Source organism: Choloepus didactylus, chromosome 9 (assembly GCF_015220235.1).
Source record: "Choloepus didactylus isolate mChoDid1 chromosome 9, mChoDid1.pri, whole genome shotgun sequence".
In the NCBI taxonomy this organism is placed as follows: domain Eukaryota; kingdom Metazoa; phylum Chordata; class Mammalia; order Pilosa; family Megalonychidae; genus Choloepus; species Choloepus didactylus.
In genome coordinates this window covers 56,157,263-56,184,761 of record NC_051315.1, presented here as the reverse complement: position 1 = coordinate 56,184,761, position 27,499 = coordinate 56,157,263, and the positions used below count along the sequence as shown (strand labels likewise).

Here is a 27,499-nt window from a genome sequence, read left to right as displayed (position 1 = left end):
AAGAGATGGAAACAACCCAAATGTCCTTCAACAGATGAGTGGATAAATAAAATGTGGTATATACACACGATGGAATACTACGCGGCAGTAAGAAGGAACGATCTGGTGAAACATATGACAACATGGATGAACCTTGAAGACATAATGCTGAGCGAAATAAGCCAGGCACAAAAAGAGAAATATTATATGCTACCACTAATGTGAACTTTGAAAAATGTAAAACAAATGGTTTATAATGTAGAATGTAGGGGAACTAGCAGTAGAGAGCAATTAAGGAAGTGGGAACAATAATCCAAGAAGAACAGATAAGCTATTTAACGTTCTGGGGATGCCCAGAAATGACTATGGTCTGTTAATTTCTGATGGATGTAGTAGGAACAAGTTCACTGAAATGTTGCTATATTATGTAACTTTCTTGGGGTAAAGTAGGAACATGTTGGAAGTTAAGCAGTTATCTTAGGTTAGTTGTCTTTTTCTTACTCCCTTGCTATGGTCTCTTTGAAATGTTCTTTTATTGTATGTTTGTTTTCTTTTTAACTTTTTTTTTCATACAGTTGATTTGAAAAAAGAAGGGAAAGTTAAAAAAAAAAAAAAAAAAAAAAAAAGAAAAAAAGACAATATGTGTGAATCATTTAGCATAAAGCCCAGCACTTGGTAAGTGCTCAATAAACCTGATCTGATGACATTGTAAGACTGTCTACTTATTTCTGTTAAAACTCACTGTGATTAGCTGATCGTACACTGTGGATGACTGCATGGTGTATAAATATATTTCAATAAAACTGAATTTAAAATTAAAAAAAAAAAAAAAAAAAAAAGTAATACCATCCAAATAATAATTCTATGTTCAGAGTACTTGATACACTTCAAGTTTTATTTAAGGCCCTTGAGTCAAAAAGCAATATGGGTGACCAATTTATCATCTTCTCGGCTTTTAGGATGAATATATCATAGGGCTGTTGGGCAATGAGATATTTTAGAACCTTATTGTACCTATCACCACACACAGAACCTAATTATAGACAGAAAAACCATCCTGCCCTCTTGGAAATCTGAGTCATAGTTATCAAAGCTTCTCATTGAGGAGGGATGTGCTTTGGATGTTGTCCATTCAAACTAGGATGCATCAACAGAAGAATGTTAAATTGGAACCAAATAATATAACCAAAAGTCAATAAAAGGCAGACTCTTACCTGTTTCTTGAACATATTGATGAAAATGAGGTTGGTTTATTTCCAGGGCATGCTTTTCAAGATGAGAGATCTGTGTTCAAAAATAATTTTAAATAACTGTTTTTAAGAAGGGAAGTATTTCAATATTGAAACCAATATTCATTTCACAGTGATTTTCATCCAAGACCTCAGTGTACATAGAGAGAGATTAATTAAGCCTCTATCATTTATTTTAATGCATGGACTTACGCTGTAACAGGACTGATTTGAATTGACACCCAAAGTTTGATCACATATTTCGGGTTCCCATTTTAGTTTTCAAAGACTGCCAACTCCAAAGTGGGGAAAGAGACATTGATACTTATTGGTGCTGCATACATAAAGGGCAATAAAAGCAAAAGCTAACAACAAAGTCAAAATTTCCACAGACTTTTAGAAACTGTTTGGGAAGTATTATCAGTCTAAGTAATTACCATTTCTGTTCCAAGAACATCACTTTCATGGGTTTTGGAAGCTCCTTGTTCATTTCCTTCCATTTCCTGGCTGCTTCTTGAAATGTCAACCTGGCTGCCACCAACAACCTCCTTAATAGATATATAAATAAATAAATAAGTAGGATAATGACTTAAGACATGTCTGAAAATTTTGACTTTATTAATGCAATTTCAGTAGCAGAAACTTCTGGAAAAAATCAAGGTTTCTCAGTGTATTAGTTTTCTATTGTTCTAACAAATTGCCACAGTTTAGTGGCTTAAAACAATGCAAATTTGTTACTTTATATTTTGTAGTTCAGAAGTCCAAAAATGACTCTGGGCTAAAATCAAGACATCAGTAGGTCTGCATAGCTGTATTGAGACTTTAGAGGAAAATCTGTTCCTTGATTTTTGCTGCTTCCTTAGCAGCTTCCCCTTTTCCTTAGCTCAGAGCCCCCTTTTCCATCTTTAAAGCTAGCAAAGTTGTGCTGAGTTCTCATGCTGCCTTCTCACTCACTCTTCCAATTCCCTCAACCACTTTTAAGAACCTTTGTGATTACACTGGACCTACCCAGACGTCCAGGATAATGTCCCTATCATAAGGTCAGCTGTTTAGCAACCTTATACCCATCTGTAATATTAATTCTCCATTGCTATGTAACCTAACATAGTCACAGGTTTGGAGGATTAGAACAAACATTTTTGAGGGGACATTATTCTGTCTACCACACTCAGTAAGCAACAAATGTTAATAATGCGTTTTGTGCCCAATATGAGAAAGATGACCCACAGAAAAGCTGCGAATCCTCAATGGAAAAGAAATACATTTTGTTGCTCATAAATCAAAATTTCATGTTATACAATGACATTTTGCCTCCAAATTGCTCACCCAGTTTGATGACACATCCAGAGTTCAATTGCAGAATAAAATATTAAATATAATCATTAAAACAGACAGACCATATTATGCTAGCATGTATCTCTCTATCTTCACCCATGAGGCTACTTTTTCTTTTGGTTAAGTTAGCACAGATCATCTTGGCTGAATTGGAAGCTTGGAACATCTATTAGTTTTGGTGACCCATCCCAGCTTTTACTACATAATGTGATTTTGACACAATTATGTGGTTGATTAATATGACAAAGCAGCTGGTATACTGCTAAAAATCTTAACATAAAAAAACAAACATATAGACTCTACTAGAAAGCATGCATTTGCACTTTGTTGAAGTTGGGTTTTCACTTTAATCTTGATATCTGTGTGACAAACTAATACTGTTTTTGAGATACGATTTTTAAAATTTTGTCTTAGTAGCAAACAGTAAAATGAACCAATTATTTGTTCATCAAAATAGCACTAAATTATTTTTACAGTGAATTAAATACCAATAATAAATTTAAAATTAATACAAGGAAATTGATTTGTGATTTTTTCTTTTCTTTTCTTTTCTTTTTTTGCTAGTAGATTTGTAGTATGTAGCTTTTTTCCCAAGGGTATTTGGTCTACAGGGTTAATGTTTTGACTAACCTAGAGGGAAGTCAGATGTTTACCTAGGGATATATAGTATGATCTGATCTTATTATACTTTTCCCAAGAACAGGAATTAAGAAAAAAGTTGATATTCTCAAAAAAAATCCTACAAAGAACTAAAGGCAAATGTAGGTTTACCTACGTTTGGATCACCAAAACTAACAGATGTTCCAAGCTTCCAATTCAGCCAAGATGATCTGTGCTAACTTAACCAAAAGAAAAGGTAGCCTCATGGGTGAAGATAGAGAGATACATGCTAGCATAATATGGTCTGTTTGTTTTAATGTAATACAATTGTATGTAATGTATAATACAATCATGAAATTTAAGACCAGTGAAAAATTTTTTTCAGTAGAATAGTTTTACAGTCGTAGTCAATGATACACGCATTTAAAATATTTGAAATTGTGCTCGATGCACTTTTTTGTAACACAGATTTCACTGAAAGAATGAATGAATAAATGAATTAATGGATTAATAAAACAGCAAACTTCTATTAATAAACTAATTTCATGCAACTTTCTATTTGCCTGAGAACTGGGGATAAAATAATGAATGAAATATGTACTTTACTTTCTAAAGAGAGTATAGAAAATAGATAATCTATGCTGCTTACTTTAAGTTCAAAGAATCAGAAGTCCATATAAAAGGATGTTTTGTATAATCAAGTTTTACTTATGGCTACCAATAGCATCAGTCCAGGGGGATCAAAACAATCATTGAGGACTTCAAATAGAAAAAAAAATGCATGGGCAAAAATGACAACTGTTAGCATGACAAATCTTTTCAGCTGAAACGTCTTCTTAACTACAAGGTTATAATGGGAATATTCCATGGCTTTCCTATGCACACACTGAAGAAATAAGGAAGTAGCTATTGAATGGAGAGTGAAATAGCAAAGTGGCAACCTGACCAGTACCAAGGATCTTATTGTGGGGTACCATGCTCATTCATACAAATCAATGTTTCTGCCTCGATGTCCTAGAGATGTGGACCTAGAATCATACTTTATTTGGCCCACACAGTGTTTTCAGAGTTTTTAATTAGTTAATATGCACACAAATCAAGATTTCTGCCAGTTCTTAAAATAGGCAACACCAGATTCACATTCCAACATGGCAGTAGCTGGCTGCAACTAAGTAGCGGCTGGCCTTTGTAGCTGGGGCATATACTCTCCAGTAGGCCACATTTCCCATCACTCACTAATATTTAACATAGAATTGGCATTTTTAAAAAACTTGCCTGGTACCTATAGAAATGGGTTTCTGATACCTGCCACCAATTGTCACACTGAAAGAACAGAGTTAGTGGCATGAATAGTTGAGAAAGAAAAAGAAAAATATTGGGAGTAGAAAAATAAGAAATAATGTCTTTTTGACCCATATTTTTAAAAATGACCATATTATGGGGCAAACATTTTATATTTATACCTGAGTTAAAACAAACCATGTCTATCAGCTCTAAGTATATTTTCTTGTGGGAGATGACACAACATGAGCAGTACAAGTATACATAAATTTAGTTTAAATTTGTAAGTTTCTACTTCAGCATTTATGTGCTATTACTAAATAGAACTGTAATTGCTACACTGGTTTGGTGTGTTAGCATCAATGCATCAATTTTACTGCCTCCTGGTTGCTGTAACTTACATAAAATGCCTTAAAATATTCCAAGATTTTATTCCCATCATTTACCATGTTTCATATTTTGCAACTGGTTTAGTTTGGACTTTAAATCTGATTGTCAGTCTTTTCAATTGCTGGAGTCTATACAGAATGTAGGGTTAGCCAAGGGATGGATCATGATAATGCTCAGGAAGAAATCAAATTACATAAATAAAATGTAATAAAGAAATCTGGCCAGAATACCATACTTGAATGCACACAAAATGATTCATGAAATTGGTTCCAGGAAATTAAACTCAAATATAGACCAAGCTGCTAGAGATAAAATGCTGTTGGGTTCCTAGGTGGAGTAACCTGGAGTAAGGAATAGGGAATTAATCCTAACTCTTCCGCCACCAGTTATGGTGTAATTTTGGATGTTCTAAATCATACTTAAATTCAGTTTTCTCATCTCATGCAGCCATTAGAAGAAAGACAAAGATATAAAATGTGTGTTACATCTTTGGAATCTAAAGGAGAAAATGTGACACAATTGTAAAACATTATTTGGCATAGCTCACACCAATCTGATGTCAGCTCATATATTAGCCAAGCATATTACAACAATCTACTGTTGATATACAAATCTTTTAAGGAGATTTCTCTCAGCACAGAAAAGAGTTAGCATTCTGCCTGCCAAACTTGTCATTGTTATTATTATTATAGAAGAAGTAAATTCTACCAACAAATTTGCAAACTCATCCTATTACAACGAGTAAGGAAATAAAAGGATAGATTTTTTTTTTTTTTATTTAATGCTGATTCACTCTACTGTTGTGACTTTAGAAGTGTATCATATAGAAAAAGTTCAAGGAAAGTCTGACAGAATAGTAGACTTTCCACCAGAGTAGAAAAAATAGTCGATTTTCCACCAGAGTGCACAAAACAGAGGTTCATGCTCAATGCCAGTAATTCAGAAATTTTACCCATCACTAATTTCTATTTTAATAAAACTAGAAAAGGTTATGATATATTAATGCTATGCCTATCTTTGTCAAACAGTCATAAACAATACCAAAAATTTGTTATCTACGTTAGCAAAATGGTCAACAGATTCAAGGTTTGAAAGAATAATCAATTCTTTCTTTTAAATGATGAACATAACATTTTGTGGTTGATACACTGTGTTTGTCTGGATTGGGATATATTCAATTTGAAACTTTTTTTTTTGTCCCAAGATTTCTCTATTTTTAAAATTTAACCGAAAAAATTACAATATATAATCTGACTTCCTAGTGTTTGAGCTTCAGGGTAAGGCTTTTTCCAAATTCACTAGTACTTTTTGACAGCTTGGCTCCAAAATTATTTTCTCTTTGAAACTCTCCCCATCTTTTTTAGAGAGAGTTAGCTAATTCTGCTTTTTATTGTCGTTTTCCCATAACTGTCAGTTTACACCTCTACTATGATACTTAACACTTTTCGCAGTAATTATGTGCTAATATGACCCTCTCCTTTAACTCAGCTCTATCTCCTGCATTTTCAAATCTAATGTTTGGCTTCCCTAGTACATAGAAATGCTCAATAATATCAAGAAGTGAATTGAGGGGCAAATAGCCACTTTTACTTTTCTAGTAGTGTGAAAATTTTATAATTTAACCTGTTTTAAAAATTGAGATTCTAAATTCTTCACATGGTCCCTATGATTTTATTTTTGGTATTTCTGATGAAAATCTTAAATACTGAACATTTTCAGGTGGAGTAACCACAAAGCTGATGTGTATAACATTAACATATCAATCACTGTACAACATGCATTCAGAAAGGGGCCTTTTGATAACATAGTAAGTGATGAGAACATCTATGGAAGACTATGCCCAGTGCTGTGGTGCTGTAAAGGGTAGACGGCTTCTTGAGAGGGAGAAGTCTGCACCAAGAAAACAAAGGAACAATTATATACACAAAAGTAACAAATCTTTCAAAATAAAAAAACATATTTTCAAGTAGACTTTTTATAAAAAAGATCTTTGTGATGCTAAAAAAAACTAGTTTATATGCTCTCTTTAAAGTGAATTCATTATTATTCATTGTTGATAAAACAGACATGTTGTCAAGCACTGTGTAGAAACAGCAGCAGGATACATTAAGAAGAATTACTAGGACATCAAAGTTTTAGGCTGCAATATTTATGATGACAATGAAACACAAAATTTTATCATCAATTTCAATTAATGTAAATAATGAAAAATTATTAAGAGGGAAAAAGAGCAAAGACAATTGCCCAGGTATACAATTTTTTGTATAACTCAATATACTCAGAAGTGAAACCTGCGGTTTTACTTGGCTTGATAGTAGCCTGCCTAAAGCTATAGGAGTGAACCTGCTGGGCTATAGGATCCTCAGAGACTGCAAAACATTAAAAAAAATTTTTTTAAGAGGGTGAGTTTTTCCTTTGAAACCACTGAATCCCTAAACATAAGTGACCTTATGTAGCCTCACTTGTGCATTTATTTGTTCAACCAACAGCTGTTAAGCACCAGCTATGTGTGCTAGGCATTGCCACTATTTTTAGTAAAAGCTTCCATTATTCTATCTTCTCTCTCTCTCTCTCCTCCCCCCCCACCTCTCTCCTATCATCTCTACACACACACACACACACACACACACACACACACACACACACACACACACAGATATATACACACAATATATACAAATATATACCTGTGTATATATTTAATGGCATATAAAAGGCTCAGTTAGCTTGGAATTCCCTTCAGACAAGAATTCTAAATATATACAGATGCATGAATTATGCAAGTTTAGTGCATAAATCTCTGAGAGAAGTGTTATGATTCAACTAATTTTAACTCTTTATCGACTCAAAACAATTATGCTTTGGTCGTATTTAGTTCTAAAATGTAAAACAAACTTTTTACATAAAATATTTTAATTTAAAAATAGCAGTGTTTACCTTCACAAAGGAAGGATTCTGAATACGCAAGTCTGCTTTAACTGGCAGAATTCTGATTGTCCTCTTCTTCCCTAAAAGAGTTATTTATAAAGCCATATTCCAGAAATCCAAAAAAGCTGAAGGTTCATAAAAAGAGCATATAAAAGATGCACTCTCAACTGGGCCATCAAACGTATTAGTCATATAAATAACAATATTTAGTTGACAAACTAAAAAAGCAGGTTACATAAAAAATATTCAATTTGCAATAACGGATGCCTTCTAGAAGTTTTATGTAGATGCATGCTAAAGATATATATATATATATATATGCACTATTTCAATTCAACATAGACACAGAACATTTTATAACCAGAGAGGCAGTGGGATATAAATAAAACATAAAAGTACAACAGAAGAGGCTGAACTCAAAGAGCAGTGAAATTACAGATGAAAAGCCTGCAAAAAGAAGTGAAATATTCTAAAGAAAAAACCCTGACAAAATGTAACATATATCTCATCTTAATTAATACAAACCAAAACAGAGAAATAGAAGAATTCTACATCTTCATTACTATCCCAACACCACCAATATCTAATTGATTCCTAAACTCTGCCAAGTCTATATTTAAATATCTCTGAGTCAATGCCCTCTTCACCCTAGAACTTCTGACCCACTTAAGCACTCATATATTTAATCTGGACAATTACAATAGTCTCCTAACTTGTCTTGGTCCTTTTTATCTTGACCCCTTTTAATGTCATCAATACAGCCAGAATAATTTTCCTAGAATGCATATATATTTATCTTAAGTCCTGTTAAAAATTCTTCAGTGGCTCCTGATTGCCTTAGAATAAAGTAAAAAATTCTTTAACATGGCATATAATTTTCTTTGTTATTTGGCATCTGCCTACATTACCAGCTTCATGCCTCAATTATTCCTCACTGCATTCAAAATATATCATACTCTTAATCTTTTGCATAAGCCGTTCCCTTTTCCTGGTATGGAATTCTATATGCATGAAAAATTACCGCAAGTCTCAGCTGAAGCATTCTGTGCCCTTAAATGTCCTCCCTGACATTCCCTCATCCAGAGTAAAGTTTGTCACAACCTCCTGTGTCCCAATGAACCTCTTTATATCTTCTATTGTAGCATTTACCATACTGCACTTGTAAATTGTTTGTTATGTATCTGACTCACTTATAGAATAAGCTCCCTGAAGGCAAAAATAATGTCATACTCATCACTGACTCTTTTATGTCTGACATCTGGAAGATGCTTAATGATCACTGGCTGCATAAGAAATAATAGATAAATATAACACACAGACTCTGGAGCCAGCCTATATGGATTAGAATCACATTTCACATTTCCTCAACTTTCCTTGTTGAACAATTTCCTTGTCCCAAAAATGGGGATAATAGTGCCTACCTTGAAAGGCTGTGGTGAGGAGAAATAAATTAATGTAAAGCAGCTGATCCATAATAAGTTTTACATTAGTATTTGCTGTCTTTTCTTAACAAATATTTATTGCACATTTACTCTGTGTTGCACATTTTCCTGATAACACAGGACACAGTAGTAGGAAAGGCAAGGCAAGGCAAGGCAAAAAAAAGAAAAAAAAAGTACTGAATGCAAGTACCTTGTCTGTGTCAATGACTTTTACCAGAGAATTTCATTGTAGAATTAACCCTGAAACTAAAGAAGCAGGCCTCAATATGTAAAATTTTCTCCACTATTTAATAGTGGATTCAGAGAGGTTATTCATAGAGAGATACACAAAAAGTAACTTGCACAAAAGATGACTCCTTCAAACCCATCTGATCCCTGGGAATTGAAAATATTCTGTAGGAGTAGAGACAGAGAGCAGTTTTGTGACAGTCTATCCAGTTTTTCTATGCTTTCATGAACTGATACCTAGTAGTCAGTTCATAGTGACTACCTTATTATATAATTCTTTCCACACTTAATTTCTCCTGAAAGGTACTGTTGTATGACTCCCATCTAGACAATAAAGGAAGTTAAGATTCGAGATTATTTATCTTTTTATCAGTCACAGCTCCCAATTTCAAAGCATTGCGTCTAACTGATTTAAACAGAAAAGGGAACCTATTAAAGAGATACTGGGTGGTGAAGGTTGGGGTGGGGGTTGTCTCATAAAATTTACAGAAGACCAAGAAACAAGACTTGAAAGTTGTGTAGCTAGCTACACTGTCAAAATACTGTAGTTTATCCATCTGGCTAATGCACCTTTGCAGATGCCATTGGGCACTGGACATACTCACTTCCATCACCATTAACACTGTATGCTGGATGCTGCACCTAGAATAGTTATTTTTTGAAATTGGTTGTTGTATCTAACCCCCTGCTGTCTGTCACCAGCAAAACTGATTCTGTACAGTCCCCCGCAAAATATAATTTCTTATTCAAGTCCTGAGCTGCTGGTGTCTAATTGGTGAAATCTTGTTTACAGGCCAAGCCCAAGAAAAAGGAGGGCCAAAAGAGTAGGGGTATGGTATTTGCAGCTTCTCCTAGTGGGAAGCTCTTTAGATGGATTTCTCAAGTATAGAAGAAGATTCAGATATCACAAAGAATGGCAAGTGTCCATTACCTCTGCTAAGAAAGTACACATATTATTCATTAATACTGAGGTCTTCTTAACTGAATGGAAACCAGTTAAAGACACAAGAAAAGGAGTGACACTCGTTTTCAATAGCATATATAATAGTAAAAAACAGAAGTCTCATCATGAAATTGATTTGGGTTTATATGCTGGCATTATATATATATATATGTAGGAAGAATTTGAGACTGCAATTTGCTGGCTAAGAGTGTCATAAACCGTTACTATCATACAAACCCGGCTCCTTCTTTCACTCTCTTTCTGAGTCTTTAGGGCCATCAGTCTTTTTCACTGGGAGAAATGACATTTTAACTCCTTATATAAAATTCAAACAAGAAGGAAGAACAATAAAACAGATTTGGCGCTGATGTAAGTATTACAAGATTATCCGTACAAATAAGGCATTTCAGGGCAATTTGTTTTTTATGACTACAAATAAATTAATCTGATTACTTGAATTTTCTTCAAAATAAGGAACAACAAGGAAAACTGACAAGGGTAATCAGCTGAAATTTAGCTGGTGAGTGTATCTACTAGTCAATATGGGGAGTGGAAAGAGATTGGAGTAACAGACAGGAGTACTAAGCTATCACTGGAGTTTATCATCAATGCAAGTGAGAAATTAGGGAAATGTCATAACTAATGTCAGTCTTACTTAGTGTCCTCATCTGTAAACTCCTATGTCAGAGGGTGGGGAAAACATTGAAGATATGAGGGGCTACCATTGATTGATGGCTTGTCTGTGTCAAGAACTACATGAATATTATATGTTTAACCAGTAGTTTCTCTAAAATTCTACCATTCTAGAATTTTATACATTGATTACATATGCATTTAATAAGTAAAAGGAGTGGAGGGAAGAATATTATTTTACCTATTTTAAATCCTATTTATTTTAAAGATAGGATAGACAGTCATGAATATAATGCATTAACTAGAATCCTATCTATCACAAATTTTGGGCAGACAGTTTTAATACCAAAAAGCAGTTTAAATTATTTATTCCACATCCATTTGTGATGAAACTATGTTGTGTTCAAAATTGGGCCAAGGGAGGAGAGTAATTGCCCTCAAGTAGCTAAAAATGCTAAAGAACTGCAGAATTCTGAAATGCTTTCAAAGAATCCAAACATTAATTCATGCCCATTATTTGTTATTTGTTTAACTGAACTTATTTTAAAAATTACTGGGTCTTTCAGTCTGTTTCACGACTATATAAGGTAGCTAAGCATTTTATCTCCTTTTTTAGTGTGAATGATTTAGTGAAACTTCTTTTCCTGCAACATAACATATATCATCAAATGCAGAGATTCAACAGATACAAAAATTAATGTCCAAAGTTTGAGATTTCCCAAACTAGAAAGAAGTTCTTAAGAAAAATGAGACAAAGGATTATTTGCTTTAAGTAGATGATTCAAAAGTTCTGTAATATTAAAAAAAAAACCTCAACAACTGTTACAAATTGAGTCATTTAACTCCTATGGATTTATAGAAATAAATCAGATGAAATGAAATGAAATTTAGGAACATACTCTGACCAGTACTGAATTTCCTTCCAATTAAATTATATCAATAGTAGAGCACTTTAAAGGACAGAACACCAACCCACTTGGAGAACCCACAGACCTTCAGACCTTTGATTAAATATCAAGTTTATTTTGTAACGATGAGTTACTGCAGAAGAGATTGAAACAGGCTTGATTAGAAGTGTTAGGTTTCCAAAACTTATTACAAGTATAGTCATCTGTAAAATACCAAAAGATAAATATTTGATCATTTATAAGAGAAATTATGTGAACATAGATGCCAAACACAGAGCCCATGATCATTATTTTAAAATAATTTAACCCACTTCTTGTGTGAAATTCTATTATGTCTCACCACTATTTTTCATAGGAGGAAATAAACATATTTGCATTTGATTACGATATAGAAAAAACAGCTCTTTATGTGTCTATATCTCTTGTCCATATTTTTTTCACAAACTGCCCCCCAATACTCAGACTTGATGGCACGTTTTCTCATTACCATAAATTCATATGTAGTAATGTAAAGTCAGGGCAAATATCAGGAATTTGCTCCTCCATAAAAATATAAAGAAAATATGACTTTAGGAGTGTTTATGCATATTTTTAGAACAATGAGGCAAAATGTTTATGATAAAAGTCTCACAAATTCAATCCCAGATGAACATACTTATTTCATCTACCCTCCCCTATGTTTCTAAACATTATGTAATATGATGAATTATAGTACTAGATTATTGTAATTTGTATTCTGAGGATAAGGAATAAATTTCAAATGCCATAGCACTGATGTCTCTCGAGAGCACTGGTATTTAAATGAAGATAAGGAAGCTTGATTGAGTTCTTGGCTCCCCCTGTTGGTAGCGATCCAGAGGATGGTATATAATGCACATGAATGGTCTTGATGGGGTCAGAAATGAAGTAGCCTTCACTCATTCCTAAAGAGATGAGTGATAACTTGCTCCATACCATGACTATGTAGGTTAGAGAGGGATAAATAATAAACCTAAGAAATAGCTGTTAGAAGAAGTTGGAATCTTACACTCTTTGGTCTGTGACATTGCAATTTGCAAGGATGTTGGAAAAAATGAAGACTTCCCTAACCATATCTCTGCTATTGCATGGTGGCAAGGACAGAACCGCTCAATGCCTCTTTTAAAACGTGTTCTTCCAGGTTTTATTTTTAGCATGCTAATATGTTTGTAATTATGCAAATTAATAAATAAATGAAAATGTGAAAGAATACAGAAACTTGAATCAATCCAATCTTTTCAAAGACCCATGAGGAAGGGTTTCTTTTGAGAAATACAAATCCAGAGGAGACAGAAAAAACTAACAGTATCCTCCAATTTCAAGTACTTACAGAAAAGTCCCATTCTTATAAAAGTAACTGAATGGGAAAAAAAAAAAAAAAACACATTTTGCAGATCTCACTACGTTCCACAAGCCTAATGATTCTACAATATTAATGGTTTCTTTTGTTGTTAAAATTTTCCTTGCTCCTCACAACCTAGTGAAAACTAAGAATTTAAAATTGAATAGCTTGTTGTTGCATTACAACATTTTAAAATAAATTTCATTAGTAAATTAGAAAATATTGTCTATATACTTGAGAATTCTGTTAAATAGAATTATATGAAAAGCACATAAAATAATATGAGACTTTAGATCAAAGTAAGGGCTACACAAACATATTTTTTCATTCCAAATTTTCACCACTCCCATGAAAGAGAACATAAAACTCCATTACATTAAACGATCTGTATATGGCATCTTTATCATTATCAAATACTCTTCAAGAACACCTGTTAAGCAGAGACAACATGAACCTCTCTGTTTTTTGTGGTAGGTTGGATTATGCACCCCAACAAGAACATGTTCTTGATCTTAATCTGCATCCCTGTGGGTGTGAACTCATTATACACTGGAACTCATGAAGATGTTATTTTTAGTTCTATGACCAACTGAAGCATGGTGGGTCTTAACCTTGATTGCTGCAGGCCTTCTGAAGAGGACCAGGAAGTCACAGAAGCCAGAGTAGAGGACATCACCATGTGACAGGGGGCAGAGATACAAACCAAAGAACCCCAAGGATTGCTGGCAACCAGAATCAGAATGCTATGGTCTTTAGGGAGAAAGCAAAGCTTGCTGATGTCTTGATTTTGGACTTCTCCTAGCATCAAAACTACGAGACAATAAATTCCCAATGCTTAAGCTAACCCATTGTGTGTTATTTGTGAGAGCAGCCCGGGCAAACTAAGACAGTTGTGATCTCGTGTCTTTGGGGAAAGGGTCCAAATATCACTGTCTCAAAAACTTGAGGCCACAACACTATCCTATCCCTTTGTCCTAAAGAGGTCCTAATTCATTTTACTTTAAAGGGGTGAAGGGTATATCTGTAAGTGCACTTGTCTCCTGTAAATAAAATTGAAAATAGGTTTTAAAGAACAAATAGGTTTGCAGAAACAGAAGACCCACAATACGACTAAAAAGAAGAGAAGCTGTGTTAGTGGTGCTCCAATAAGTGGGGTAAACATTGCTCCTACAAATTCTATTTTTGAGGAAGAATAAGATGAATCATGGAAAGAAAAGCAACCAATTCAGGATTTTTCAAAAGCACTTGAATCTGTGAAACTCACTCTTATTTCTGGGATTTTAACTATCCACCAAGGTCCTGACTCCCAGAGAAACAGTGTCTGCATCCCCTCCAAATGTTAATATTTTGAAACCCCTCCAAGCCACTGGGCACATTAGTTCATTTAGTTTGTTCCACACAGTAAAGTAACTCAGGTTCAATCTACACATTGTATGAACTACACTATTTCACCAACAAGATATGGTTTCCACAAAGACTCAGGCAAACATTTTGCCTGTGCCTTCACAGTATGGGGATTGGAATCAATTTCCTTTTACACCTATGCACTACCATGGCCTGCAGCCATTCCACTGAGGAGGCAGGACTGAATCCTGCTGTGCAGTAGCAGGATAACTCATATACCTAACAGCTTCTACAGAAAGAAGCCACAATTGGGAAGTTGCAAACGGACCATGACTGAGACTCTATAGTCATGTTTCAGAAGGAAATTAGCCATCACCATCAACCATTTTGGGGGACAGCAGAGGTTGAGAGTTAGAGTGTGTGGCTATAAAAGAGTGTGAATGATGTTAGTGGATCATGGAAGACGGTCTTACTTTACTTTATGGGCACACCTTGTATCCTGGGGGGAGACCACCCACTGGTTCAGTTATGTAAAGAGCCAAATCCTCAAGAGCATGTTTGTTACATAATTTAATAAAGCTTAATCATTTTTCAATTAAGTGAAGTCCTGTATCTTTCAGAAACTAAAGCTATTTGCACAGAAATATCAACTGTATAGATGTAAGAGATACTAGGGGCATAGTTATATAATCCTCTGAAATTCAACTCTTTAAAATGGAAGATTGTAATAATTATAAGGAGTTAAATCTCCATTTTAATTAATTATAGGTATGTAAATCTGGCCTAAACTTATTTACTTATATTGTTCTAATTATTTTATTTTAAATTAATGTATCTCTAGTTTTGTTTAGTTTATTTTTAATATTCTAATAGATCTTTGTAATATGCAAAAAAATCACTACTTCAATACTACCTGACATCAGTATAGGAGTTAACTGGGCTTAAAGCGGTTGTTTAGCTGATTTATTATATTCCACATGAATTGCTGAAGCCCATGCTTTCTCCGCATTCTCTTGTTCTATTCTTTGAATGCAGTAGACACCTCAAGAAAAATGTCAATATAAGCAAAAGGGCCCTGCTATCAGAATGCAGATAGAGTGGGGTAGGCGGATGACAAGCCTCCATCAGAAACTAAGGAAGGAGTGGCTGTCTCTGGGATAAAAAAAATCACTGAGAGAGCTAGAAAATTTCCTGATCCCCAGACCAATTAAATCAGAATTATCTGGGCTGCCAGGGGATTTCGGTGCCCAGCCCAGGTTTAGGACCACCTTTCTTTGATGGCCAGAATTCCCACTGAGATTCCATGCTGCAGAGGGCATTTTGATTTTAAATCCCTTCCAGTCAGGGCAGGGGTAGGAGGTGTTGGGTCAGGGGTTATGAAATGATGTCCTGCTTCAGGCCCAGAGCGATATGGAAACCAGCAGATGGAAGATACACTGAAACCACCCCCACACCCCTGTACTCAACCCAGAGAACCCTAGGGTGGGGCACATGGTGGGGTCTTGGTACGGGCACGGCATGTATTTTTAGATGGGTCTAGTTCATGCAGGCCTTTACGGAAGCAGGGAAGAATGAATGGTCGATCAGGGCTGTAGAGAAGGACTTTCTACCTTTTATCCTGAGAAATACAAATCCTCAGGTTGATTTTGTTTGTGTTTTTGCTTTTTTTTCCCTGCCGTCAGTGTAGGTAATTCTAAATGTAGTCAGTGGATTTAGTTCATAACTTGGGTGAGGAATTTTTCACAAAATATAATTCTATCAATTTGATGTAGAAAAGAGTATGGGATTCTGCCATGATCTACAGAGACATGGGAAGGCTGAGGTGGGAAGGCTGAGGTGAGTAGGAAGAGAGAGAGACAGAGAGAGAAGCTGAGGAATGGGAGATAACTGGGTGTGAATGGCAAGGCAGCATGCAGGGGCACAGGCTAGAAAAGCAATAATGAAATGGGCAATCTTGAGCATGACAGAGCTAGTTTCAAATTTAACAGTGGAGAAAAAAAATGTCTGTCTGTAAAATATGTTTCTATGACCCACAATTGTATTGGAGTTTGCATCTCCATTTGCAGAAGTGGAAGGAAAGCTGAGTTACTAGAGGACAGCCAAGCTGGTTTGGGAACTTCAGTCAACTTAATTCTGCTTAAACCAGCCTGGGGCGATCTGGCTGCATGCATATTGCAGACTATAATTGGTGGAGGCCATTGTGCTTTACTTAGCAAACTGTTGGTCTTCTAATTCTGTAAGGCAGCATTAAAAAGGTAATCCTATTGTGTTCTTTTCATCGCCAAATCCTACTCAGCAACAGGCACTGAGAAAAAGCGGTAGAAGATAAATGGCTTAAAGGGCCTGGATTTGTGAGTGAAAAGCGGTGAAAGAATTGTTATTCAAGTTTTAATTTTTAACAGAATAAAGACATAGTCCAATCTATCTATGAGCCTTATTTTTTAACTCCTTGAGAACAAAAGTTTGTCCTAATGCTGCTTCACGTTTTCCTATAGACCCACCTCACCCCGCCCCCCCCCCCCCCCCACACCAGGGCATTATGGCCGGGCCTGTGGAAGGTGCAAGTGGTTACTGGGGCTGAAGGGGGAAAAGGTCAAGATGAGTCCCTTGCTTGTGTCAAATTAAGAGAAACAGTTCTCTGGAAAATAGGGGCCCTTATTGCTTAGTATTTTTACATAATTGCACTGTATGTTGAACAAATTCTTTCCATATTTTATTAAGTCAGTTGTAGAAATATGCTTTCATTGCTCCAACTGCACAAATCAGAAAATGTCACAAGGCAGTATCTTTCCCTTACAAATACTTTTCTTTCCTTTCCATATATCAACTAGAACATTCTCAGCATCACAATACTTTACTTGAATAAACAGAAAAAAATATCAATACCTCTCAACTCTTCCTTTTTTCCTTATTTATTCAAGCAAGGTAAACTTTTCTCTCCTGCATGAATCAATTCATATTATTAATTACACTACTTTCCTCTCAGTATATCTTGTCACAATACTGTGAATAAAGCAGTCTTCAAAAGCAAATGCTATGCTATTCATTTGCTCCTGCTTAAAAAACAAACTTTTATTTCTAATGGCATCCTGGGGTTATAATGTACTTGTCTAAATTACATTTTATGCATATTCCTCTCCTCAACCTTCTGAGAAGTACATCTCATCTTATGGTTTCTTAGAGTCAGGGTTAAGCAAATTTTCCTCAAAAAAAAAAAAAAGATCAGTTTTTATAACTTTAAAAATCTGCACTAAAGTTATTGACTACTTTGGAAAAACATGGGTTAAGGAATATACTGTATGTTCATTTTAAACTAATCTTTAATTACTTACAAGTCTCCTGTTTCCCAGAGCAAAAAAAAAAAAAAAAAAAAGAAAGCTAAGGTGTGGCCTTTCTTTGTCTTTTTACAAGTACATAAAATGTTTCTGAATCATATTCCATCTTGAGAATAATCACCACTTGATTATCCTTCCTCTTGGCTTTAGTGGCAATAACAGCATGATAATAACTGTTGTTTATTGGACAATTAATATATGTCACACATTATACTAAGAGCTCTACATGGACTATCTCATTTTATTCTTAAAATGAACCACTGATCTACCCTGATTTTACAGAATAGATTAGTGGCTAACTAGAGGGATTACAACTCAGGCTGTTTGAGTCTGCCGAGCTAACTCTTACTTTAGACTCCCTCATTTTGACTGGGATTAAGTTAAATTAAAATAATAATTTTTAAATAGGTCACAGAATTTAAAGACAATACAACCTGCACTCTTCATCATGACCTTGTGTGTTGATGGAGAGCGAAGTTAGGCAGGGCTATTAAAAATAACCTATGACCTTGAAAAATTATGTATTTGGTGGAAGACTAAAGGTAGTTTTAAAGCAATTATATGAGAAATGCTCTGCAATTTGGACAGTTAGCTGATAAAAATTTACTTTGTTTGTTAGAAAATAATTATGGGTTACCTTTAAAGAGTCTAAAATATGCCAGATTATATCTTTCACAAGCTGTCAAAAAATGTTTTCTATCGACCTAGAATGGTCCAAGGATTGTTCCAAATCCACATAATCTTACTGAGTGCTAATGTTTACATTAGGATTTTTCCAATAGCGGCTGCAGGCATAAGCATACATACTGTCATGCAGCGCCCTACCGGTCCACATGAGAGGTGGCGGCAGGGGGCGAAGGTCAGGAATATTTTATACTCTTGACATGGAGTCAGTGCAGCAATTTTCACATGAAAGCAATTACCTAAGCACTGTATTGCTCTGATTACTTTCAAAATCTTTGGAGCTCCATCTACTTTCCCTGCGTAAGCTACTTAAAAAGAAAAACAGCAATAGAAGATGCTTCCAGGACTTCACAATTAATATTCAAAGAACTCCTCAGAATTGCATGAAAATGGAAGAAAGAAAACAAAGAAGAAATTCACATGAAGAGGTGAAAGTCAAATCCCGAGTGTGAGAATATGATGCAAAGAAAAGATGTCCTAGACTGTTAACAGCACAAGGTTTCTTCTGGGGACATGGAAATGTTCTAAAATTAGACTGTGGTGAATGGCTGCAAAACTCAGTAAATATACTAAACAGCCATTGACTTGTACACTTAAAATGGGTGAATTTTAAGCTGGGCAAATAATACCCCAATAAATTGATAAAGAAGAAGAAGGAGGAGGTTGGGGAAAGAAGAGGAGAGGAAAGAGGAGGGAGAGGAGAGGTGGAAGGTAAATTTTTTAAGAAGCTGACACCCGCCACCCTCACCTCCAGGGCTGTAGTTGCCCAGAGCGACTCCTTTTTCTAATTTACGTAAGAATACTGCATAGGCCAGCAGTGATACTGCTAACTGTTGAATAGAGAGATTCGTAAAGCATGACACAATTGAGAATATATAAAAGGGACATAGTTTAAAATGAGTGTCCCCATATACTATCCCCCACCCTTTTTTTTTTCCTATTTCAGAACTCCTTTTTCAGTAGGTGTAAAACAGTCTGACCCATCAGCAAACAAAAAGCATCTTTAATCTCAGGGGCAGCTTAATTTTTAAAATGTGTTTAGCCCAATTGCCCATCTCCCAAACAGCTAATTACCCCAAAACATCTGACTTCAATACATTAGGAAGGAAAGAGGCAGATTGGGCTTAATTATTATACCTAATGAAATTATTGCTAATTGTGACATTAAATATTGTCAGAAATCCAAAACAGATGTTTTTTTTTTCTTTAACTCTAATTAAACTTGATTTCCAAATTAATATTAATTACTTTATGTCAACAAAATAAATATTTTTTGGCCAAGGGCAGACTTAACAGAAGCATAAATCTCAAATAGTTGCAACAAGCAAAGAGACTGAGAACACGATCAGGTTGACAACAGCTTAGGTGAGGACAGAATTAACCACCTGTCTGTGCTAGCAAACATCTTGTCCTCAATCCTTGCTGATAAAAGAAGCACTTTTTAGAATGCATTTAGATAGCTTTAGGAATTTAAGTGAATATCTAAGACAACGATTTTTCTACCACATCCTCCCTCTATAACCATTTATCTCAAATTCCTAATAAAGATTTTGAATTAAAAAGTTATTTAATATTCCAAGGTATAGGTGATATTTTTCCATTTCCCCACAGACTTCTACATATAGTGAAAATTCAATATATGGTTTTCACTAGTTTATTGCTACAAAATCTGCTTTATATTGCATTTATATTACACTGTATTATGGCTTTGGCTTATTCTTTCCTCATGGAATTGTCAGGTATCATCAATATATCTAAGGTTGATAATGAAACTGAAGTTCATTACAGTCACGTAATATGCAGATATTCAGACTTCTATTATTCTCACTCATATTAGTTAATATTCCACATTCATAGAGCAGTGGTTATGTCTTAAAATAATAACCAACATTTGTGAAGAGCTTATACTGGATATATGTTTCTGTTTTATCTTATTTCTTCGGTATCCATTTAATCTTCTTTGATAACCATATGCTGATTTTCCTCTGGGGAACAACCCACCCTGGATTTGTTGCATCTGCTCATTTGCCTGTTGTAAATATTCTCACCATGGCTGATTTTAAGCTATTAACATGATGTCAACTGGCTCGAAAAATTTCTAAAAATCTAATAATTGGAGTGTTGGTATGAGCCAGCTCAAGCACACCACTGCAGCTTGCATCAAACCTCTCTGAAGCCAGTCATTCCCCAAGGTTGTGGTTTTCTGAGATGATAATATTACTTTTGGATTTAGCCACTTTGGGTTGGTTTCTTCTCTTTTGCAATAGAATGAGTCCTAACCAATACCAAGTTTCACTGACAATGAATGACTTTCACATAAGCTTTTCTTGGTCATATTAGACTTCCCTAATAACCTCATGAGGTAGACAATTCATATATCAGTTCCTTCATTTTATTGATCAGAAACTAAGATTCAAGGAATTTATGAATTCGGTCTATGGAATACCAGCTACATAATTTGCCAGACACTGTGCAAAATTAAAATGTGGGGCCCCTTCTTCATAAATTATTAAGAATTCCAAGACAGCAAGGGCAAAGTATTAAACTAAGTGCAGGGTCATTCTAAGCTTGGGGGCCTGTGTGACTGCACAAGTCACTATCCATGAAGCCAGCCCTGGGTCTATGTCTCTCAGCTGGCAAGTGGCAGGGGTGGCATGTAAATTTAGATCTTCTGAATCTCTTACCCCTTATACTCTATTGCACTGCTTTCCAGCAAGGAAAAGGGTCTGTAGATAAATTACTGATGCTTATGTGTGGAATTTTTTATTTACATTAGCAGCAACACCTACATTTTGTATTATTCAATAATTGATTCACTTAAGGACTCCTATGTTGCAACAGCTATATATTAGATCACAAGTATATCCGAGTTTAATTTCCTATTAACTTTATGTTTCCTTTATGCAACATTAGAAAGAAATCTTGTCAAAAATTAATTTAGCTGCCTATATTGCACATTTTTAACTTTTAAGATAAAGCCAGGAAAAATAAAACAAATAATTATTTCACATATCACAACTCTAATCATGCTACTTGATTGCCTTATTTTTTTAAAGCTTAGGCAACTGTATATATATATTTTGGGAATTTTTATTTAAGAATACCCACTTTTATCTCTCAGTACAAAATTTTAGAAATATCCCAGTGACTTTCTTCCTTACAGAAAACATGAGTCTAAGTACAGCTGCTTACAGTGCAGTTACTATTTTTCAAAGTACTGAGCTCAGTCTGATTTTTTTTAACTCAGATTTTCACATTCGAAAATCATTATATCCCATGACAATATTTGGTGATCTATGATAATGAAGTAATGAAATGTGCAAAAGATTATATGAAATAAAAGTCTGAAGTTGCATTATGCAATTTTATGAAGCATCTGGGTTCTACAACTCAATTTTTGATGATTTTTAAAGAAAACAGAAAATCCCCTATAATAAACAGCTGAATAAAGTTTCAAATTTAATCTGTGCAAACAACCAGCAAATAATTTATCATGCATTATAACCTAGAAGCTCAGACTCAATATAAACATCGTTCCCAACATTTCTATTTACCTGTTGACTAACTTAGGCCATTTAATTTTCATTTATATCCAAAAGAGTAAAAACTGGGAGGAATAACATTCTAGCATGGTTCCCTAGAAATGTGGCAAACTGCTACAACTAGGTAAATCCATACATAGATGTGCTTTAAAGATGGTTTCTAAAATATTCTGAACCATGAAAGAAGGGGAATTTCTACTTTGGGCACTGAAATGAAAGCATGTCAACCATATGTGATTTATCCATCATCCATAGTGGTATTACCTGCTCAGATCTGTTCTGGTGCTGAGAAAAGCTGTTAGAGGATGAAGCAATTTCGTCCTTCTCAAATTGTTTCTTCACTCTGGCCAAACCACCAGGCACAATACACATTTCTGATTCTTCCATCATCTAAGGCAATATAAGAAAACAGAAAAGTTAGGCTCACATCTGGCACAGGATGGTATGCTCAAACTGTTCTTTTTTTCTTTATTTTTTTAAATAGTTGACAATTGTTGATGGGTGATATATTAAAAAGATATTAATATACACAATTGGTTCAGCAGACTTGCATCCAAAACCCTATTAAAATAGTCCCTCCATGTTTGTTTTCTCATTTACCAGTCTTTGGACATAAAGTCAGAAGAATATTAAGAAATATTCAACTAATTCTCATTATTTCTGATAAATTTTGATCTGGCGATTAGACCTATTAGAATATATTTCTATATAATACACAGACTAAGGGATATTATAATAATGCATTCAATTTGTCCCACAATAAGGTTGTCATTAAAATCCCAAACATAAGCAACACGTAATTAAGAATAGCTACTAAAATCACTTGACTCACTGCAAAATTTGTCATTAAAGAAGAACAAAGTAAAGAGCAACAGAACATTCCTTAGACAAAAAATATTAAATCTATAATAATGGCTATTAATAATAATGGCTAGTTGTAATAATAACAACAAGGGCTAGTTAAGGCATAGGGCTAGGTGATATTGCATGTATTTTTTGTCACTAAATGCTTCTTCATATTCTGTGAGATATTTGCATTTTAATGATTCTTATTCTCATTTTAAAATGAGGAAATTGAGGTTTCCAGAAGTGAGGTAGCTTGTTAGGTTCTCAGCTAGGATGTGAGTGTTGGAGCTGGAATTTGAACATACATCTTTCATCTTAGTCATTATGTCAGTGGACCGGAAGGAAAAAAAGAGGGGACATTACTCAAGATTGGCTTACCCCAGGACTCAGCTCTGAGCACTGGCATGTGAGAAGGAGGGGTTATAACATTAGAAGGGTTCTTGTCTATCCTTGTCATTTTACAGATGAGAAAAATGATTTTGATAGGGATCCTTGGGAGAAACTTGGAAAACACTTGAAGAGTTCTGTCAGATTTTATGCCCACCTGGGAAGTACAGAGGTAGTTCATGGGCTGTGAGCCCAGTAGGCACCTGAATTCAGATAAGATGACAACTCTCAAGCAAACAGGCCCCTTGCTAGCCCACTGCCTTCCTGTAGGCTGAAATTGGGAAATTGGGAGGACACTCAGAGACACTCAGAGCCAAAGTTCTGGTCTTCTGAGGTCTGGCCCAGACCTGATATAACCTTGGAAGCCTTGAGACCTGAAAGTACCTGGAGGCCAGTGAGCTGAGGTTCCCAAACCACACTGTGGAGTCCTGAAATCTTTACACAGTTTCTCAAACAGAGTCTAAAAATATAACTACTATTTAGGAGTTTTCTGTACTCCAAAATATTGGAGACTGATTTAATACTCAGGATTTTCTCAATTACTAGCACATATCAAGTGGTGGTTTTACCTAGTCCATAACAATTTCCCTACTTCTGTGTATTATCACATACTTCACAATGTGTACATTGGCTCTATGGAAAGAGGAGAGATGATAGTACATTTATAAGTACTAGTTACATATTCTATTGAATTCTGCAACAAACTTCAAATGTAAATGCTGGTCAATTACTGCCATTTGATCCATGGTAAGGCCATGAGAACGTCTGGCATCCCATTTGAAATTTAAGATCAGGCAAAGAAGGAGAAGGGTGAATTAAGGCCACAATATTTATTTTCTCCCTTCTGCCATTTAAGTTACATAAAAGGCTCTCCTAGATACATCATATATATAGAATATATAAGTATTATATTATAGAATTTAATATAAACATTATAAAAAAGAACCTAACCTTTCTCTTTTGAACAACTATAAACAAGGTCTAAATCATGCATGAACTTGTCTGGTCAACCTCAGTAATTATGCTAGTGATGAGACAAATTAAAGTTGCTATAATGAGCAAGTTGCTTCACAGCTACCAGAGGGATTAAAACACAGATATACTCATTCTTTTCCTTTGGCATTGTGCTTTGGAAGCAGATTGCTTTCACGTGTGAAATGCATCGAGTTGATTGTTTGTAATAGTAGTACTACCACCACCCCCATTACTCCTGAGAATATAATACTGCTGCTGCTGCTGCTGACCCACCTCAGTGAGGCAAGTCCTCTAAGCTGTAGTGTGGTGGGCAAGGAGGCTTCCTTGTCCAGTTCAGCTTGCAAACGAAGGTGCGAGTGGGCAGCCCTTGCCCCAGGAGGCCTGTGGCCATGCGCTGGAGAGAGGCTACCCTGCTCCCATGACTTTGACTTGTTAAGCACCATGTTCTAAGCATCTCAACTAATCATGTTATTGTAAATAACCACACAGCTTAGATTGCTCTGTGTTGAACTTTTTAATGCTTATTCTGAGTTCCTTATTTGGTGGCTTTGAAATAAGGTTTGAAATCTATGATGTTAATGGTAAGAATTTAAATAATTAACACTTCATTGAGGTAAACTGTGGTCAAGAAGATTTTCTATTACATAATCATCAATTTTATTACATAGAACGTAACATACTATGATAGAAATAACAATCTCGGAGTAGACAGTGATTCTATTCCCGGTTCTACCACTTGTAACCTTGGGATTGAATCCCAGAAGCTCGATTTTCATTTTCTATACACTGGAAATAACAATCTATTCCTTACAGATTTCTTATGAGTGTTAAATAAGATAAAAGGAATCAAATTGTGCAGCACAGAAAGTGGTGTTTTAATTCATTGCTCTACAAATGTTACTTGCCCCCTCTCTTCCAGAGGGCTTCTGCAGACAATTGCCTTTTCACAGTCACGAGTTTCATTTAGGTTTAACCACTTGCTATCTGGCTGAGTTTAGAACAAAGAGAAACTGAGCCTTGTCCACTATCAAAATTTGACCAAAATATAGCAGATTCTATTTGGGGCATAATTAGTGGTTTCCTGATTTTGCACTTAAAAAATTTGGGGCAACTGACAGAGCAAGGTAGTTATTTTGCTTTTCTTTAGTTATTTATTAGGATTCCTCTGAGAAAATACATGTATTCTTCCTTCTCACAATATGTATTTAGGGTCAAATTAAATAGTAGGGTGATATAGTGAGCCACAGTGCTTTCTTGTTAAAGAGGAGGCAGTTGAATATAGTTAAAAGTGTGCTAGAGTCAAGACTTGGAATTTATCTTGGTTTCATCGCTTCTTAATTCTCTATTCTCCCATAAATCATTTCCCCTCAGTTTTCTTTTCTGTAAAATAGGCAGGAAAGAGAAGGACAACAAAGGCCCTCACCTCTACTTCCAGAAGAGTTACAAAATTCCTTGTAGATAAACTGTTTTCAAAATAGCATTAAAATTATTGACTTTTGTATTAGATAATGGGGTAATTTAGTTACCTTATGTGCCTGGTTTAAGCATTTTGGTTTTTAGCACATTATACATAGTAATCGTGCCCTGATACCTACTTACTTTATGGTATACTCTTCTAGTGCCTTGAATGATTTACGTCTTCCTAAACAAAACATTGTTTATAAAGTAACCAGTTTTTAACTAGGTATTTTCAAAATGGGCTCTTTCCTCCAAGCATCATTTGCTCCAATTTAGAACACTGATTTGTAATAAAGTTCCTTAATTATCCAGCAGGGGGTGCTATCTAAACAGACTGGTAGGAGGCATAGGCATATTATTTGTTTTGGAAGTGATCTAGTTATTTATGTCATTTCTATACATTCATTAAAAAATGTAGGCTGTATCCAAAAAGTATTTTAGTAATTATGTAAAAACCCAAATGTTATTTAGAATTATAATATTGGTAATGAATTTAGCACAATCAGCCTTGTCCTAATTTGTAAAGAATGTCAACAGGAGCTATTTAAAAATATCTCCCTTTTTGGCTATTCATTCTTTCTCTTTTTCTCGCTCTCTCTCACTCTTCCTCTCTCTTCCTCTCACCCCCCTCTCTTTTCTCAGCATGTTTTTGGTGGGTTAAATGAACAACAATACTAATTTGGAGTTAATAAATATAAAAGAACATCCTTATATTCCAATAAGCTGAAAAGCTGCTCTTATTAAAATGACTCCTCAAATGCTGTTAATTGAAGGCCACAGAACATGGAACTCAACAAATTCTTTCGAATATGGCTTTATAATGTGTTGGCTCTAAAAACTGGTGGTCTCACTGAATCCTGCAGTTTCCTATAATCATAATTGGTTTAGCAGAGTGTCTACATTGCTAATCTGTCTCATTTCTATGTTGATTAAGCTACTCCTAATGGATTTAGTGCATACAGAGAAAATGAGAAAAGCAAAAGAAATTATACTTTTAGTGAATTTAAATGAACCATACATGAGACCAAGGAGGGCAGCAAGCAAACCCACATTATTAAAATTTGAAATTAATTCCCAACCTTCCTGAGGAGAATAGCTATAGGTTAAGTGATAATGATAATAATAATAATGCATTTTACAGTGCCTAGGGCTTACACATAAAGTATTACTGACTCCTTACCAAGCCCATATGCAGTGGATGTCTTATTACCATTTTTCAGTTAAGAAAACCCAAGCTCAGAGAGGGGTTACAATAGAAGCCCAAATTCACACAGCTAATAAGTAATAGAGCTGACACAAATTCAGATCTGGATTTGATTCACACTATTTCCATGCTCTTTCTGCTTTATCCCACTGGCCAGTAGTATTCTTATATTGCAAATGCCAGGAGCAAGTGTGAAGAACAGACAACAAGCACATCGCTTAATGCAGCACCGCCAGAGCAGCTTACATTAGCAGAGAAGCTGTGGCAGTCACCCCTGGAGACGGCTGCCTGGTACTTTGCCATCCGCTCCTTCAAGGAGACCACCTCCTGGAGGTCTGACACACCTCTGCTCAGTGAAGTGCTGTCTTCTACAAATCCACTCACAGGCTTCTTAGGCTGAACAGTTGCTGAAAACAAATATAGCATGCTCAGATACATGTAAAAAATTTGAACAGAAAATAGCATCAC

General features: G+C 35.1%; 1 protein-coding gene across 3 annotated transcripts in view; it reads right to left on the bottom strand.

Annotated features, from left to right (window-relative positions):
* XIRP2 (xin actin binding repeat containing 2) overlaps positions 1-27,499 on the bottom strand; it is a 310,207-nt gene that overhangs the window by 27,069 nt on the left and 255,639 nt on the right. For all 3 annotated transcript variants that reach the window (XM_037849930.1, XM_037849929.1, XM_037849928.1), the window contains 4 exons: positions 27,278-27,438; positions 22,426-22,551; positions 1,646-1,756; positions 1,194-1,263 (listed from right to left, as the gene is read on the bottom strand). In XM_037849930.1, coding sequence (XP_037705858.1) covers positions 1,194-1,263; positions 1,646-1,756; positions 22,426-22,551; positions 27,278-27,438 — 468 coding nt within the window. The remainder of the gene's footprint in view (positions 1-1,193; positions 1,264-1,645; positions 1,757-22,425; positions 22,552-27,277; positions 27,439-27,499) is intronic.